At 45.1% G+C, this 18,670-nt stretch overlaps 1 protein-coding gene across 6 annotated transcripts in view; it reads left to right on the top strand.

The window, feature by feature from the left end:
* Nucleotides 1-18,670, top strand: part of CDC27 (cell division cycle 27) — a 1,680,535-nt gene that overhangs the window by 1,073,085 nt on the left and 588,780 nt on the right. For all 6 annotated transcript variants that reach the window (XM_085650282.1, XM_085650285.1, XM_085650283.1 and 3 more), the window contains one exon: nt 10,889-11,097. In XM_085650282.1, the coding sequence (XP_085506408.1) occupies nt 10,889-11,097 (209 nt within the window). The remainder of the gene's footprint in view (nt 1-10,888; nt 11,098-18,670) is intronic.

Genomic DNA, 18,670 nt, shown 5'->3' with positions numbered 1-18,670 from the left:
TGCCAATCGAACCTTCCCTGTTCAAATCACCTGTTGTGACTTGTTTCCTCCTACCACATTTGAGATGCCCCTTTGGGACTTTAATCTGGTCCTCACGTTTCTGATGTCTTCCTCCTTCGAGCCAGTACACAGCTATCCTCTACGACTCTTAAAACTGTCTTCTTAGTGGCCATTACTTCACTTAGGAGGGTCAGCGAGCTGCAAGCTCTGAGCTTTCCCTCCTTAACACCAGCCTTTTCCCTGACAAACTGGTCTCTTGGACGCGTGCCTCCTTCCTTCCAAGGGTTGTCCCACTCCCCCTTCTCCCTCCATGTTGGCCAAAGTATCACTCTGCCTATCTTTTTCGACCGTCCTCATCCCTCCAAGGAAGGGGAGCGACTCCATTACCAGGACCCGAAAATAGCTCTTTCGGTTTAGATGGATTGCACCATTGACCATCGGTTGGACAATCAGCTCTTCGAGTTCATTGGAGCAAAAAAAAGGAAAGGCTGTGCAGAAGCCTAACTTCTCTCGATGACTTGTACTATGTATTTAGATGCGCTATTCACTAGGTAAAAAACAGCCTCCTGAGGACTTGCAGACCAATTCCACCAGGGCTAAATACTGCTACTGCATTGGCACACAGGGCACATAACTTGGACATCTGCCAAGTCGCTACGTGGGCGTCAGTCCAGACTTTTACAAAGCACTACTGTTCTGACAGTCAGATCCTTCGTGGTGGGCATTTTGCCTGTTTCGTCCTCCAGGACTTTTTACTTTGAGCCAGTTTGCAGACCCACCTCCTGGTATCTTCGGTGAGGAATCTGGGGTTAAAAGTCTCATTAGAAGAACATGTTACTTAACTTTGGTAATGCTTTTTCTGTGACAGACTCTAACTGCAGATTCCTCACCTACCTTACCATCTTCCTCTGTGAAATCTGCTCTTCCCCCAAAAGATTCCATTATAATCTAGACACTGGTCACATATTTGTTTTTATGTGGCTCTGCAATTTTGGCATGAAAAAAGTCACTCAGGAAACTGTTAGTGCGCCAGTCTTTTATATGGGCATCACAATGTCACTTCTAATATGGCCAGCGTGGAACTGATCTCCGACACCTACTGGCCCGCAGAGGTGCTAATCAAGATTTTCTGGATCCAGGCAAACACCTGGGGAATATTCTAATGTGAGAATCTGTGGTTAGTTAGTCTCTACCAGAAAATTAGTTAGCTAATGTAAGTAACTTGTTTGTTAAAACAATAACTGAAATCAAACAAAAAATGAGAAAAATGTCAACATATTTGGTTTTTAAAAATACCTCCCCTTGTTGCTCAGCTAAACCTACTCTGCATCAAGGCGCTAACCTACGAGTTTCTTAAAGTTTCTTTCATATCTTGTAAATGTAAGATGTTTTTAGAATACTGTGCAGTGTGTGCCAGACCAGGACCTCCAGTCTCTATTTTCTATTTTGTGCTCAGTTCAGCCAGCAAATTTGCCCATCTGTGGCTTTAGGCCTGCAGCACAGCATTCCAGACCGTTCTTCTTTCCCCTTAAAAAACTCAAAGATTTCCCTACCACATTCCCATGAACTATCTTGAAATAGCGAAAAGACAGGTCTTATCAATTTATTTTTAGCATTGAAGTTGTAGCCTGGTTAGGTAAGGGCGGGGCAGGGCTGGGTTCCCTTGACCCAGAGGGAGTGGTTGCTGCACCTTAAGTGCGCATGATGGTTTGGCGGTCAGCCTCGGGCCGGCCAAACCGTCGTGTGCACTCTGCATGTTCTCCACCAACTGTATTGTACAGCCTGGGTGGACAACATACCCAGGCTCCCAGTCCCCCTCAGAGCATGACCCCGGCGCTCAGACCAATCACAACGCAGCTGTAAGGCAGAATAGTGATTGGTCAGGGTAGTCTGGGAGCATGGGTGCTTCCTGGTTCAGGCTTCTGAGAGGTGCCGGCGACCAGCAGGTAAGTTTTTTCTTTAAAAAAAAAAAAAAATTCTTCCCCCGCCACAGTTCCTTCCCAGCCGCCACTGCATGTTGAGTTTGTCGTCGATGACGATCCTTGGGTTCTTGGCGTGGGAGGGTGAGGGTGGGTGTTTGTCCTAGCAGTATTGGCCACAAGGTAGAGTCTACGATGAAGTACTCTTCTGGAAGATCACAATTTCAGTGTTGTAGGTGTTCAGCTTGAGACAGTTGGTCTTCATTCAGTGGGTGATTTAATTCATACAGGCATTGAACTTGATCCGGGTACTGGGCGTCTTGTCTGTGTTGGTGTAAGAGAGGTCATTGATATTGTAAGAGTGGGTGCTTCTGGAGGAATTATGTATGAATGGAAGAGGGTCGAGCTAAGGAAGAATCCTTGCTGAACTCTGCAGATGACGTCACAGGCGTCAGATGTGTACAGTGCCAGGCTGACTGGGTCCTTCCAGTAAGGAAAGAGTAGATCCATCAGAGTACGTGTCCTTGGATTCCTATGTTGTGTAGGTGTTTGAGGATGGGGTAGGAGGCTGTGTCAAACACTGCATAGAGATCCAGCAGGATGAGTGCCAGTCATGGCTTGATACCTGTGGGTTAAGAGCGCTGAATTTCATTTAATTTCATGTGGATGTCATCTCTGGCTGTGATGAAGGCAGTTCCCGTGCTGTGGTTGGGTCTTAAAACCAACTGAGTGATGTTGAGTTTTTGGCCTTTGAGGTATTCAGTGAGGCATCTGTTGATGATTCTCAAAGATCTTGGCCAAGACTGGTGGCAGGGAGATCGGTCTGTTGACAAGCATAGAGGGGTCGCTGAGGGTTTCTTCACCAAAGTTGTTAGTTTCCAAGCTCCGCAAAGGTTACACAAGAGGTGGAGGAGTTCAGAATGTGTGTGTGGCGCTGATAGGTTACAGTCCTTTGGAGTTGGCGAGGTTGGGGTAGGGGTCTGATGGGGGCCCCCTTAAGTAGATGGTTGTGACCGTTTCTTCTGGGGTTATGACTGACCATGTGGTTAGTTTTGGATCTTTGGAAAAGAATGGGAGATGCTTGGCTAGGTTTGTTGGGTTTGTTTGTGGGTTGAAGTTGCTGTGGCAGTGATTTTGTTACTGAAGAATTGAGATAGTTGCGTCGGTCCTGTGAGAGGGTGTTAGAGTTGGTCAGGTAAAATCCTTCACAATGATGAAGATTGCTTTGCTTCTGTTGGTGCTTGCATTGATGCTGTCCACCAGAGCAGTGCCTTTGGTGGTCTGGATCATATGGTCTTATCGTCTTAGGGCGGCTTTCAATGTGCTGTTGTTGATGTTCTACCTTTTATATCTTTTCACTGAAGAAGCAGTTGATGAATACGCTTGCCTGTGGAGTGTTGGATTGTAGGGTTGGGTGTGGGTTTGATGAACACCTTTTTCTTTCAGAGTTATGCTTTTATTGTCTCCCTTCATTGATGGAATTGGTGTAGTACCAATATCGCTTGTGTGATAAGTTGTCTTTATGTTGCCTGCGGGGTCTTTAGTAGTGCATGGTCACCTGGGATTATGATTGTTTTCTTTTTTGTTCCTCCAGCCTGCTTATGGAAAATGTGTTGTTATAGAAGTCTTAGAGAAGTGTTAATGGGTTTGACTTGTGCTTCCATATTTTAGTTGGAACTGGGGTGTCAACATTGGTTTCCAGAAATGCGTTAGTTGTTTAAAAGATAGTTGGCATTGGACGTTGGGGTGGAGTTGACAAGAATAGATGAGTTTGTGCTTGTCAACGTCCTTGAAATATCTGAAGGCTTTTTGCGTTGACTTCTGGTTTGTGTTTTGTTTCAAGTATTTGATAGTTCCCAGGATTGTTAGATGCTTTAATAGCCAGATAATTGCATATTTGAGCAGTGTTTGGTGTATGTTCGTAGGTGGGTCTTAGTGTGTGCTGGTATAACATGGTGATTTGGAGGTCTTGGTTGTGACTGCTATTGAGCACATGGATATCAAAATGTATGTATAGCCTTTGCTCTGTACAGGGTTCTGTTAAGGTGTTCTATAGGAGGTTGTTACAGTTCAGTGCTTGTGACACACCTAGTCGCCTATTATAAAGAAATTACATTGTCACTCACTTGTAAGAACTTATTGAAGTTGAGTTCTAATTTCACAGTGCCTACTGTCATAGCTAGCAGCCAAGGTGAAAGGCAGATCTAGCCACGGAGCATAATTGACCTCTTGAGTGCTAAGGACGAATTGGTCTTGTCCTCTGCACCATTGGGGCGGGCTGCTCTGAGAATGAGTACAAGTAGTCCATCACAATTAAATGATTACATCAGCCATTTAAAGAAGAACACTTGTACTAAACAGATGTTTTTGCAACAAATATCTAACCGCTTTTTTACACCAGAGATTCTTCTTGCTTATTTTATGTATGCAAACATGCTTTCTTTATATGGAAGAGCTACACACCAAGGGTTTAAGTAGTTTGTGGGAAAGATGATGTGACCATGAATTATAAGGGATAAAGTACCCCCTGCTGTATATGATAAGGATATTGCAAGTCACCTCTTAGTCCCCTAACCTTATAAAGGAACACTGCCGTCGAGAAATTTGCCTCCTACAGGTATGTCCCTTCTGTTTACATATGGTTGAAAATTGTTTTCTGGGATTTGGCACATAAGTAAAGATATTCTGTTTGTGACATTGGACAGACTACCCATAATGCTGTGCTCGGATAATAGTTCAGCATCTTTGCAAAAAGGCCAAATGATATGGGCTGCGAATAAATAGCGTGGTTCTACATTAATTCCAAACCCCTTAAGGCTATCCCTAGCTAATAATCTGTCCCTTACCAGTTTCTCTGAAAATACGGGTCATTCAGATGCATTTGCTTATCGAAAAAGCGATCTTCTGGATTGAGTCTGCTTGCGATCCTACGTGGGACTGCATATTAATAATCTTTCAAGTGGGTTATTTGAACCATCTCATCCCTATAAGCAGAATTATTTGTCTTTCCAGTCACCTGTATGAGGTAGCTCCGAATTCAGCAACTTTCTCACGAGGACTAAACTGCTCACTGCCTTTATATACCATCAAATTGAAGTGCTATAGAAATCAAATAGACATTAAAATGTATGACATTTTTTTATTAAAATATGTTGTATTGAAGTTGACTTCTTAATGTAACATAAGAAGCCTGCGAACATCTAAGCATGGGTATGCGTCAGATTTTTAAATGAATATCGAAAAGATGTTAGAGGCAACTTCTGTTTTTTTTTTTTTTTTTTTTTTAAAGGAAATCAAATGTGGAAAGATACCAAGAAAATTACAGTAACATAATGTTCGAGGCATATGAGCTGCAGATTATACACTGTGCATAGATCGCCATCTGGTGTTGGGCCTGGATGTTTGCAGTTTGTTTTTCCTCTTGGAAAGTCTTTGGAAGTCACGAGGTTGGTGACTCCTCCTTTGGTTCGTATTGCGCATGGGCTTCGGCTCCATCCTCAGATTGGTTTTTTCCGCCATCGGGCTCGGATGTAATACTTCGCGCTCTGGTTCCGAACTTTTCCAGTTCAACGATCGACGCAAAAATCCTCGCTCATCGAGACTTCAGATAATAAATCATCTTAATCACCTTGTCTTCGGCACTTCTTCGATTCCGGTCGTCGACTGCGGCCTTCGGGCCTATTCCGGCTCCGGTCTTGGCTGATGGAAAGAACTCCCTTCAAGAAGTGCCCTCGATGTGGGTCCAAGTTTCCCCACACCGATCTTCATGAGGTGTGCAACCTCTGCCTCTCCCCTGAACACGAGGCCCGAGACTGTCCCGCCTGCAAGTCTTTTCGATCTAAAAAGACTATCCGAGATCGACGGGCTAGACGCAACATGGCGCACTCCTCGACCTCCGCTCCAGTCGACATCTTAGTGGACGACGTCGAAGCTCCGGGACAGCAGAACATCGAAGAAGAGGACGACTACCTTGTCAGTGCTTCCGAGGCCGACGACTCAGATGTGGAGGACATCACCCCGGCTTCGGTCACACTTTCGCATTCGTGCCTAGGCAAGACCAAGGATACTGCTTCTCACACCCCACCTTCGGGCCAGGTAAAGAAGCCTATTAAGCCCTCCGGCAGCTTGGGCTCGAGCCAGCCTACCAGCGGTACTGAAAAACACCCTTCGGCACCGAAGAAAAGATCGGCCTCCACCTCCACACCGAACCCAGCACCAAAGCCTTCGGTGTCGAAACCTACCCTTCCGGTGCCGACCAAACATCACAAGGCCCTCGGCACCAACACTCCCGTGCCGAAACCTTCTTCGGCACAGACCAAAAAATCGGAGGTCCCAAAGAAGCACGGCTTAGACAAACCTAAAAAGCCGTCGGCCCCGAAAACTTTGGCGCCGACCGAACAACCAGTGTCGCAAGAACTTTTCACACCGGATCCTCTGCAAAAGACACTTACCAAGGATTCAAAAACTGGACATTTGACACTGTCTTCAAAAAAAGGACACTTGGACAAACCAGCTCCACCTCCAAAGAGGAAGGGCACTGCTACCTCCCCTTTCAGAGTGCATTCCCCACCTCCTCCACCCTCCCCACCTCCACCTTCTTCACCCCTGCCTCATCGTTCTCCAACCTTGTCTCCAGTCCCAGATGATCTAGGAGACCCTTATTATGATCCAGCAGATGTGCCACAAGACCCCACCCCTACTGGATCTCCAGACCCATGGGACGACTATAACAATCCGGACATCCCAGATGTCCCACAGGATGACCTTTACCCATCTAGGCCATCCCCACCTGAAGATTCCTTAGGCTTTCATCACCTACTACAAAGGGCGGCACATTACCACGGGGTGGAGTTACATACTGACCCAGTGGAGGAAGATTTTCTCCTAGACACCTTCGATAATGCACATCGGTCTACTGCCATTCTACCTATGTTAAAGGGAGTAATCAAACATGCACCGGAGGTTTTTAAAGACCCAGTCAGGGCCAGGGTCCTAAACTCCCGTATAGAGAAAAAATACAAAGCCGCCCCCACAGACCCTTCATACATTAAAGGCCCTGCACCATTGGATTCCCTAGTGGTATCTACAGCTAGAAAGCGCTCAAGTTCTCATGTGTCAGGCGAAGCACCACCACCTGACAAAGAGTCCAAGCTCCTAGACGCGTCAGGGAAGCGCACTGCGTCACAAGCCGCCAATATATGGCGTATCGCCAACACGCAAATGCTATTGGCCAGATACGACAGGGCGCATTATGATGAGTTAGAGACCATCATGCACCATCTCCCTGAAAAATACAGGAATAGGGCTAATGAACTGATCCAAGAGGGAAAAACAATAACTTGTACCTCTATACGCTGTGCCCTAGATGCAGCAGATACAGCCTCCAGGGCCATAAACACCAGTGTCCTTCTCCGTCGCCATGCCTGGCTCAGAGTCTCAGGTTTTAAACCGGAGGTACAAGCCTCTATATTGAACCACCCATTCGACCAAGATCATCTATTTGGCCCAAAAGTTGATGAAGCGCTCGAAGATGAAAAAAGATACTGACACGGCGAAATCCATGGTAGCCCTACAGTCACACACTCTAGGCGCTCCTTTCGCCGCTCTTCCTTTCGGGGCACGGGCAGAGGCTACTCCTCGGATAGTGCATCCACGTCCTACAAATCCCCTCCTCAATTTACCTTCACAAAGGGTTATCAAAGAGGCGGATACAGAGGTAATAATAATAAAGGCAGAGGCAAGACAAATACCGCCCGCTCTGCCACACCACCTACCCAATGACTTTCCCCTGCTCCCTCCAGGCCATTCCACTCCGGTCGGGGGCAGAATACAACATTTCCTTCACGTCTGGGAGACAATCGCCTCAGACAGATGGGTGGCCCAAATTATTCATTCAGGGTATTGCCTAGAATTAACATCTACCCCCCCCCCCCCCCCCCCCCCCCCAAACATTCCACCCAGGCAACGCCCTATGTCTCAAGAACATGCTACATTACTAAAACAGGAGGTAATCTCCCTCCTGCAAAAACAAGCGATAGTGCAGGTCCCCATCAATCAACAAAATTTAGGGGTCTACTCCCTGTACTTTCTGATTCCAAAGAGACGAGACTCTACGACCTATCCTAGATCTCAGACCTCTAAATACTTATACATTCAGACCATTTTCACATGGTAACCCTTCAACAGGTTCTTCCACTCCTCTCCCAGAACGACTTCCTCACCACTCTGGACTTGAAAGACGCATACTTTCACATCCCAGTACACCAGGCTCACAGAAAGTACCTCAGATTTGTGGAGGACGGGCAAAACTACCAGTTCAAGGTGCTCCCGTTCGGGGTAACAGCACCAAGGGTATTCACCAAGTGCCTAGCAGTAGTGGCTGCACACCTCAGAAGACAGCACATTCACGTCTTCCCATACTTGGACGACTGGCTAATAAAAGCAACGTCCTACGAACAATGTGTGCAACACACCGCCGCTACAATCCAACTGCTTCACCAGCTAGGCTTCACAGTGAACCACAAAAAGTCCCACCTGGTACCATCACACACAAAACAATACCTCGGTGCTACCATAGACGCCTCAAAAGCCATAGCCTATCCCAATCCTGCCAGGATTGCAAACATACAGGCTCTGCGTCAGAAATTCATATTTCAACACTCTCTCCCAGCAAGAGTGTTTATGCAACTGATAGGGATGATGGCCTCTTGCATTTTCATAGTGCCCCATGCAAGACTCCAGATGCGTCCACTCCAAGAGTGTTTAGCGTGCCAGTGGAACCAGGCCCAGGGGCAACTGACAGATCTGGTGTTGGTAGACGGTCGCACCCATCGCTCTCTGCAGTGGTGGAACACCACAAACCTTTCCAGAGGTCGACCGTTCCTGGACCCGGTTCCACAAATAATCCTGACAACAGACGCATCGCTCTCCGGCTGGGGAGCTCATCTGTTACACCTCACAGTACAGGGGACATGGACACCGCAACAGAAGTTACTCCACATCAACCATTTGGAGTTACTGGCAATCTTCCTAGCCATAAAATCCTTCCAGACGCAGATTTCAGGCAAGGCAGTCCTCATTCGCACAGACAACATGACTGCCATGTACTACATTCAAAAACAGGGGGGCACACACTCTCCACAGCTCTCTCAATTAGCACAGAGCATATGGAGATGGGCAATTCCACAGAAAATCTTTCTCCTGGCCCAACATGTCCCAGGAGTCCAAAACACCGTGGCAGATCTGCTCAGCAGACAAACGCAACAGATTCACGAATGGGAAATTCACCCACAGGTTCTTCACCCGTTCTTTCAGAAGTGGGGGCATCCACACATAGACCTATTCGCCACCCACGAAAACAAAAAATGCCCAAGCTTCGCCGCCAGATATCCACACCCATTGTCCAAAGGCAATGCGATGTGGATGAACTGGTCAAACAAATTTGCATACGCTTTTCCACCTCTCCCACTAATTCCATTAGTGGTGCGAAAGCTACAACAGCATTCCCTAACACTGATCCTAGTGGCTCCAACATGGGCCAGACAACCGTGGTACACCACACTGCTGGAACTCTCGGTAGTACTACACCAAAAGATACACCTCTCACCATGCCTCCTAACCCAGAACCATGGAGCGATCAGGCACCCGGACCCAGCACAGCTCAACCTTGCGATCTGGCTCCTGAGGTCCTAGAATTCGGATACCTTAACCTTCCCCCTGATAGCATGAATATTATCAGGGAAGCCAGATGCCCTACTACTAGGGCATGCTATGCTGCAAAGTGGAAAAGATTTGTTGTTTACTGCCACAACAACACAATCAATCCTCTAAATGCGTCCATACAGCACATCATATGTTACTTGCTCCATCTACAAAGGTGTAACCTAGCATATACATCCATTCGGTTACACCTCGCAGCAATTGCTGCCTACTTACAGAACAGGCAGCACCTATCACTTTTCAGGGTGCCTGCCATCAAAGCCTTTATGGAAGGCCTCAAAAGAGTAATTCCACCCAGGGTACCACCCTCATTTGTCTGGAACTTGAATATAGTTCTCACAAGGCTAATGGGACCCCCTTTCGAACCATTACATAAATGTGAGCTGCATTTTCTCACATGGAAAACAGCATTCCTAGTGGCCATCACTTCCCTTAGAAGGGTTAGTGAAATACAAGCGCTCACCATACAGGAACCTTTTCTTCAAATGCATCAGAACAAGGTTGTACTCAGCACCAACCCAAAATTTCTACCCAGTCATTTCTCCCTTCCATCTAAACCAGTCGGTAGAATTACCAGTCTTTTTCTCACAACTGCAAACCGTTGCGGAAAGGGCTTTACACACACTGGATGTTAAAAGGGCCTTACTTTACTACATCCAAAGAAAACAACGTTTCAGAAAAACCAAACAGCTATTTGTCTCTTTCTCTCCACCACATAAAGGCAACCCTATTTCTAAAACAGGGATAGATAGGTGGATTGTAAAATGCATACAGATTTGCTACCACAAAGCAAAACTAACGCTATCTGTTCCCCCTAAAGCCCACTCTACAAGGAAGATAGGGGCTTCTATGGCTTTTCTAGGAAACATACCACTAGATGACATCTGCAAAGCAGCAACATGTTCAACACCGCACACTTTCACAAAACATTACTGTGTAGATGTGCAAACTAAGCAACAAGCTAGAGGATGGAGCCGAAGCCCATGTGCAATACGAACCAAGGGAGGAGTCACCAACTTCGTGACTTCCAAAGACTTTCCAAGAGGAAAAACAAACTGCAATCATCCGGGCCCAACACCAGATGGCGATCTATGCACAGTGTATAGATCTGCAGCTCTACATGCCAAGAACAGATGCATACTGGTAAGTGGCATATTCCATAACACAATGCAGACAAGTCTTAAATGAAATATCATAAAACTGGAAGCCTTACTTTTAAGCTAAACAAATTACAATTTTGTTTTTGCCAGGCTTGGTGCGCGTCTGGAAATTGTTTCAGTTTGCAACGAGAACATGACATCGCAATAAAGTTTTTCCAGAGGGCCATTCAAGTGGATCCGAGTTATGCCTATGCCTTCACTCTGCTGGGGCATGAATTTGTATTAACGGAGGAGCTTGATAAGGCCTTAGCTTGTTTTAGAAATGCAATCCGTGTTAATCCTAGGCATTATAATGCATGGTAAGTTTAACATTTTGTCGTTTATCAACTTGTTGGTAGCAGGGTTAAGTTATATCATTGTGATGTGTTAAGTGTAAAATGTATTGTTATTCTGCATGAGGTCTCAACGTATGCTTGACATCATGTCGATGATTTATTGTTCAATGTTTTTTTTTTTTTTTTACAGAAATGCGTGTCATGGTCTGTAAAGACATGACTCTCGTAGCTATTTTTCTTCTTTAAACCTCATAAGAGATTGTTTCACAACATTAGCTTCTGATTTTGGCCTACAAGCTTGGATGAGACAATATTTTTCCAAGTATTTTTTTTGTGTGTGGCCCAATCAGTGCTGTCAGTGGTATTCATTTATGCCACGTCGTTTCATGATGCAAGAATAAGACTTGGATGCGTGGTGTGTACTTGCTGTATTTGCAATTGGCTAAGTGAAAGATATGGTGCAGTCATGTTTCTGGAAATTAGTTTAGTTTTTGGACAGAAATAATGTGGCAGTGGTGGTATGGTTACAAATGAAGGACCAACTGTAAACAATTTACAAGCAAGGCATTTTTAGTAATAGCCCATGTAACGTATATCCCAGTCTGTCTGAGCGTAATAAATCATTCTTTTCAGTATGACTTAGCAAGATAAATACCCCGTGGTCCTTTTAAAAGATTGTTTGTTTGGGGACCTTCTGTATTCAAGGAATCAAAATCACAGGACAGTGGAGTGATTGAAAACGGAGCTGAGTGATAATTACTAAGAATGTAACAGATATGCATAGTCATCTGCAGTATTGCTAAATGCATGCACTTTCTTTTCTAGCAGCAAAACTAAAAGTAAGTGACATTGTCGGCATAAAACACTAGTGTATATTTTGTATCAACAGTGGAAACTTGAAAACCTGTTTGCAAACTGAAGTACAAGCAAACTTGCCAGAACTCTACATTCACGTTTGTCCATCTATCTCTGCCTCCTGTCTATACAAGCATTAGGTCTAACACTGTGTGTATAAACATAACTGTGCATAAACAGATCTGCATATGGGTTCATGGTAGGCTGTTGGTCTATGAGCACAGGTGCCGGCTTCACTGTGTGCATAGGTGACCGCTTTTTTGTTTTAAATATCATATTTATTTGTGCAAGGTAAGTATGAAAATAAACCTACAAATACTTGGTTACCATTGATCTTGGAAGCAACTTTAAAAAAACAAAAATGTGTATATCCATTAGCATCTTATAAAGCAAGATCAATATCATTATCAGAATTGTCCAAATCATGGAAAAAACGATTTAAAGAAATAAAAGAAATATAACGTCCGCATGCCGATCCATGAGTGCATATAAAATTAAAACAATTTGCAGGATGGCAAGTATCAAGAGAAATGCATATTGTAAAGAAAAGATAGAGTAAAAGCAAAGGTTAAGGAAAAAGATTGACTCCTAGCCAAAGGAGCAGCAATGCCGCAGGAATTGAACACTGATTATGCACTGACAGTGCCATAAATGCAACCATACACAGACATGTCATTCTAGAGGTGACAAATCTGTGATAAAAAGTCGGGACGTCATGAAGGTTGGACCATCTGTTAATATTTATCAGGCTTGTCCCATAAGGCCCACTTTAGAGAAATGACATCCAGTTGTTTCAAAGTGATATTAACAGCACTAGTTGTAAACCATAACCATGACCACCATGTGTAAACTGTGATCTGAGTAGACCTCACTCAGAACCACTGTGATGCTATTGGGAACAAATCAGTTTGCGACCTGTCATTATGGTAAGGATGTCTAATGCTTCAATAGGACCAAGACCGATCAAGGTGTGGTGTATTGCAAAAATATCTTTAGCGTACAACCCAATACATTGCTGTGAAGGATTGACACATTTACAGCAGATTATATGTGTGAAGTCTCTTATCTCCAGGCTATTCCAGCACTTAAAAGATCAGATCAGGCCTAATTTGTAATGTCTTGTCGGGGTTAAGTGTTGTCTGTGTGTAGTAACCAGAATCTAGCCTGAGCTTAAATAAATGGTAATTTACTAGAAAAAAGTTATTTCCAGAGAAAGTGATATTTGCAACTTCCCTCACCATGACCCACTACTCCTGTGTTTTATGAAAAGGCCTCGTAGACTTGAGAATAGTTGTGAGAAAGTGCCATCTTTCTTGCATGGTATGCCCCCACTTTTTGCTGAATTGCTGAATGTACTTTGACTGAGTGTGCCCTGGACTCCTGCCAATCAGGTGCCCAGGGCCTATGTTCCTTCCCTAAAAACCTAAAACCCAAATTGGCAATCCCTGGCCAAATGTCAGCCCCTGGTAAATGGTACCCTAGGTACCCTGGGCCTTGTGACCAGGGAAGGCCTCTAAGGGCTGCAGCCCTCATTGTGCCACCCTTAGAGGCCCTGTACCCTAACACACACACACACACACACTGCCCTTGCAGGCTGAGTGTCTGGGTACAGGACAAAACAAAGAGTCGACATGGCACACATCCCTGTGTGCCATGCCCACCACCTACACTGCCCTGGCATACAACAGCCACCCCTCTAGCTGGGTGCCCTATGCCAGTGGTGTGGGCACAGGAGCAGGAGCCCTGTGCCCCTACAGTACCCAGGTCCATTCCTGGGCACTGTAAGTACAGTGCCGCCATTTAAGAGTACATGGTGCTGAGAGCTCGTCAAACACTAACTTCACACCATAATGGCAACACTGAAGACTGAGAAGTTTGGTATCAAACTTCTCAGCACATTAAACCCACACTGATGCCAGTGTGGGATTTAATGTACCAAGCACCTCAGAGGGCATCTTAGAGATGCCCCCTGAAACCTAACCTACAATCCGTTTCTGGTCTGAGAGGCTGCCTAGGCTGTCACACAGCAGACATGTTGCTGGACCCCTGGGTAGGACAGCCCCTGCTTTCCTGGGCCTGCAACAATGCACATCTTGTTCGAGGTGCTAGATCTCCTCCCCCAGGATGGGCAGGGGGAAGCTTCAAAGGCATGCCGTCTCTGTGAGCTCTGTCAGCCGAGTAACGAAAACGAAAATACTCACCTGCTATTGGGTGAGCTCCCAGTGCTGGATCTTGGTGCCCAGCAATGACTGAAAAATATTTACAACCGTACTTACCAGTAACCCAATTTTCTTCCATAGGAAACCATTGACTGTTTTTCTGTGAAATTTCGTTTAAGTGTCGATTTCTGCAAACTTTAAATCCTATTACTGAGTCTAGGCACGCAGTACTGGATTACAAAAGTAACGAGAACATACTATACCTGCAACTTGAATTTTCTTCCATAGGGAATCATTGACGGTTTTCTATGAAATATTTTCTAAGTGTCAACTTTTAAAATAGCAAAATATTGTCTAAAAATCATAACAGTAACTAAGTCGACTTTTATACCTTGTTTCTCAGTACTGTCCCAGGACTGAATCTAGTATCCAGTCCTGGAATCACAAAAGTAATCCTAAAAGTAATCTATTGCAAATAACTTGAAACTTCCATTGAACTCAATGCATTATTGTGTTTAAAATTGTGTTGCCTATTGCAACCACTTGTAACTTTCTACAAAAGCCAATTGCATATTGAAAAAGTATTTATATAAAGCATCTCATTCTGAGAGAGTATATTTGAATACCTATTGTTGGTTCTAAAATAAAACAAGCATATATTTTCTTATATATAAACCATTGGCCTAGAGTTCAGTTATTGAGTGTGTGAGACCATTTGCTGACTGAGTGTGTGCAACAAATGCTTTACACTGTCCTCTGATTCTGCCTTACTGCTCGACCAAGCTACCACTTTAGAGAGTAAGGTTATATCTAACTTTAGCCTCTGCCAAACCTCCTGGGGACTGTGGACTCTGTATACCCTGTACCTATTTGGGAACAGTATATATAGAGCCACTTTCTCACAATAGTTTATTAACCAAATTCCCTTATTGTTGGAGCAAGTTAATAAACAGGTAATTCTGCTCCAATTGCCTTCTCAAGATTGTGAGAACAGCCTTTGTTTTCATGAAAGCCTAAAACTCCAATGGAAAAAAAAATTCTCTTGTGTGATAAGCCTTATTTGTTTTTTATTGACTGGTATTGCTATTTTGTTTCTCTGCTCTCTGGGGCACTAGTGCTCATGGCTCAGCGAATGTGCTCTGATGGTAAAATTTACTAATACCCAATTGAAATATTTAATTTTCAAGTAATACCATAGTATGTAATTAGTGGCATTGCAAGTTAAATGTTGACTTATCCCGGCAGGTCCCACCTTGGACCCACATAAGAGTTAAGCACCTACGGGACCCACGGCTCGCAAAGTCGAGATCTGGCATGGAGTTAACAGGAAATGGGGCTGGGGCAACACGCTCACCTAGGCCACCCCACTCTGGGAACCTGACATGTTAGGCCAACTTTATCCTTGCCCGGGATTTGACAAGTGGCACATGATTGGGATCTCGGTGGTGGGCGACATGTGGGTGAAAGGTAAACTGGCAACATTTGAGTATATACAGACCAAATACCATTTAGCTCGAACTGAGGCTTACAGATACTTACAGATCAGCCACGTGATAGCTGCTGCCCTACCCAAAGAAGGCCTTTTGGCCGCATCCACCCCGCTGGAGGATAGGCTGCTACTCGACCCGATGCCTTTGAATGCCATATCCCTCACATATAAAAAGCTGCTAAACAACTGGCCGGACCCTATGACCCAACTGCGCCAGCGCTGGGGGGGGGGGGGGGGGATTTGGGGGAAATCGATGACGAGGACTGGCGAGATGCACTGGTGTCCCCTAGAGAGGTGGCCATTCCCTTGCGCCTACAATTGGTACAACTAAAAATCCTGCACCGTGTTTATTTTGACGCTAGAACATTGTTTAAAATGCGAAAACTTCCAGACCCTCTGTTCTTTAGCGGTTTGAATCAGCCGGGCACTTTCTTTCATATATTGTGGGAATGCCCCAAGATCCAAACGTATTGGGGTGCCATCACCAAGCAGTTGGAGAGTGCTTGTGGCAAATCCTTGAAGGCTACCTCCCAGCTCTGTCTACTTAACATATGGGATGCCACTGATCTGACGCAAGCAGAACAGGCATGGGCTTTAGTTGGATGACTCTTGGGAAACAAAATATTGCGCAGAAATGGGGGGCTGAGGAGGTTCCGAGCCGAAGAGTGGGCGAAAGACATGGATAGGACAATGATTGCCAAGAAAGTGGTCTTCAAACACAGGGGATGCCCCAAAAAGTAGGACCACAAGTGGGGGAGATGGAATAAATATAGAGGAGACCTTTGTGTGTCCCCCACCATTGAATTTCGGAGGGAACGGCGTTCCATGCTTGAGGTAGCAGGCCCTGATGACACACTCCCACCCTGATGCGAACACCACACGGTCTTCATAACAGGTCACCTAAAGGGTTGAGACTCCTTTTGTATGGGATTGTGAGCCTTGGAACTGTTTGCTGCCTTACAGTCCTGTCAGTTTATCATTGCTGGGGGGAAGTGGGGGTGGACTACATTTAAATTGCATCAAACATACTGTATTGCTATGTTTTTACATTGGACCCAGCTATCTATTTATTAATGTACTGTATCCTTTCCTCTGCTCAATAAAAATGGTTTAAATAAAAATAAAGAGTTAAGCACCTACTCCCAAGCCACTGCGGCACCATTTCCTGTGGTGGTCCCAGTCACATCGACACCAATGCAGACGCCATAGACTCCATATGAGAATATACAGCCCATAGTCCCTGTTAACATTTAACAGGGCGCTTAATGACACGCTTTTGGGCACCTGGGCTAAACCTTGTTCAGAGCCACCTGTTAAAGGACGTTCGCTCGTCGCCTTCACCCTTCATCTTGCATTCAGCCTTCCTAGCACAGTATCCCACTCCAGAGAGTGTGGTGGTCTGTCTATGAACAGGGTTAATCCAAATGCTTTTCACACCACTCCTTACAGCAGTGAGTCCAAACAAATAGAGACTTTTGGCAAAATAATTTTCTTCACAAGCCTAGCTCTAATTTAGTTCATGCCAGCTGTCTACTTGAATGTTATTCCCATGCCCTTTGTAATATGGTGGCTCAAGGGTTACTGGCTGTTCGGGTGATCTTTAGGGCATTTCTCACATAGGCTATTCATGACAGCTGCGATTTGGCACAATTTGTGATATGCTCAGGACTGGAGATGACGGATTGCCTAGGACATGACATGGGCACCAGTATGGTTCTCTGTCACCAGGCTGGACACAGATTTGTCTGGCAATGTCTAGGCATCCTTAGTTAAAATTCCCTTTGACAGATGTCGCCTTTTTGTTGCTAAAGCAGATTCATCCTTGGGACGCTTTAAAGAGAGCCTAGTCACGGAACATTCCTTGCCTGTCTGACCCCACAATGCAATACCACCAGCAATTTTGACGTCCTAAGGCTGTTAGAGATTTCACCTCTGTCAACTCAGGCCCTTTCTTCCGCATATCAGCCTTTTGAGCCCTGTCGTGGCTGTGGGTACGAGTCAAGCAGGTACAACATGCAGCTCAATTCTCTGTCCCTCCAGCTGCCACAACCACAAAACTGCTTTATTTTGTCATTTGCGACACACATTCACTGTCTGATATTTCCTCCATGGGTGTCAGGCCATCATGGCAGAAAGGGGTTCCTGTAAAGTGTCTGCCAGAGCTATTCCCTTCTCTTTTTTTTTCTACTCCGCTGCACCTTCCCCACCATCAAGTTGACTGACAGAGGATCATCACTCCATCTTATGGTCAAAGGGGCCATAGAGAGGGTTCTGGCCTCGGCAGTAGGAACTGGTTGTTCCTCCTGCTACTTCTTTGTGCCAAAGAAGACTGAGACCTTTGTCCTATTTCAGATCTTCGCCCCCTCAACACCTTCCTGCAGAAGAACAAATTCAAGATGCTTGCGTAATCCAGTCCCTGTCTGCCCTGTACCCTCAAGACTGGATGGTGGTGGTGGACCAGCAGCACGCTTATTGTCATATCCTTGTCCTGCAAATCCACACACGCTACCTGTGTTTTACAGTAGAACCATACCAAGGAGCGATTCGTTTCTGGCAACCATTGAACATGACAACCCTTGACACTTCAGGGGCTGTGGTAACAGTACAGTAATTTTCGCTCAGTCAATTGTGCTCACTTAGTCTCGGGTATACACAGAATAAACGTTTGGGACATTTTCAATAAACATTTATTGAACCCGCGTCATTCTAGTATAAAATATGTTTGCTGTGACAATCATTAGATAGAATCAAATGTAAAAGATTACAAGTACCAATAGAGTAAATAGAAGGTAGAATCCTACCATGGTGTTAAAGTGAATATATGCAGGCATATAAACATGACGATAATCAAGCATACTCTTACAGTGCGGACCCTACCTAAGTGTACCCAACCTGTATGTGCGTGTGAAGCTAAGAATCCCCTAGGAAAGAGCCAACCCCATTACCTGATTCACGGTCAACAAGCGACCCTCTGACTCACTGTGTAAATCCACCTTAATACCACTTTCTTCCCTGATCAGTTTGTTTTGAGGACTCAAAAGTGGTTACTCTTTTCCATGACAATCAGGCCAGTACATTTATAGCAGTCTTTATG

This window comes from Triturus cristatus, chromosome 1_1, assembly GCF_964204655.1.
Source record: "Triturus cristatus chromosome 1_1, aTriCri1.1, whole genome shotgun sequence".
NCBI lineage: Eukaryota > Metazoa > Chordata > Amphibia > Caudata > Salamandridae > Triturus > Triturus cristatus.
This window is presented reverse-complemented; position numbering and strand designations above follow the sequence as displayed.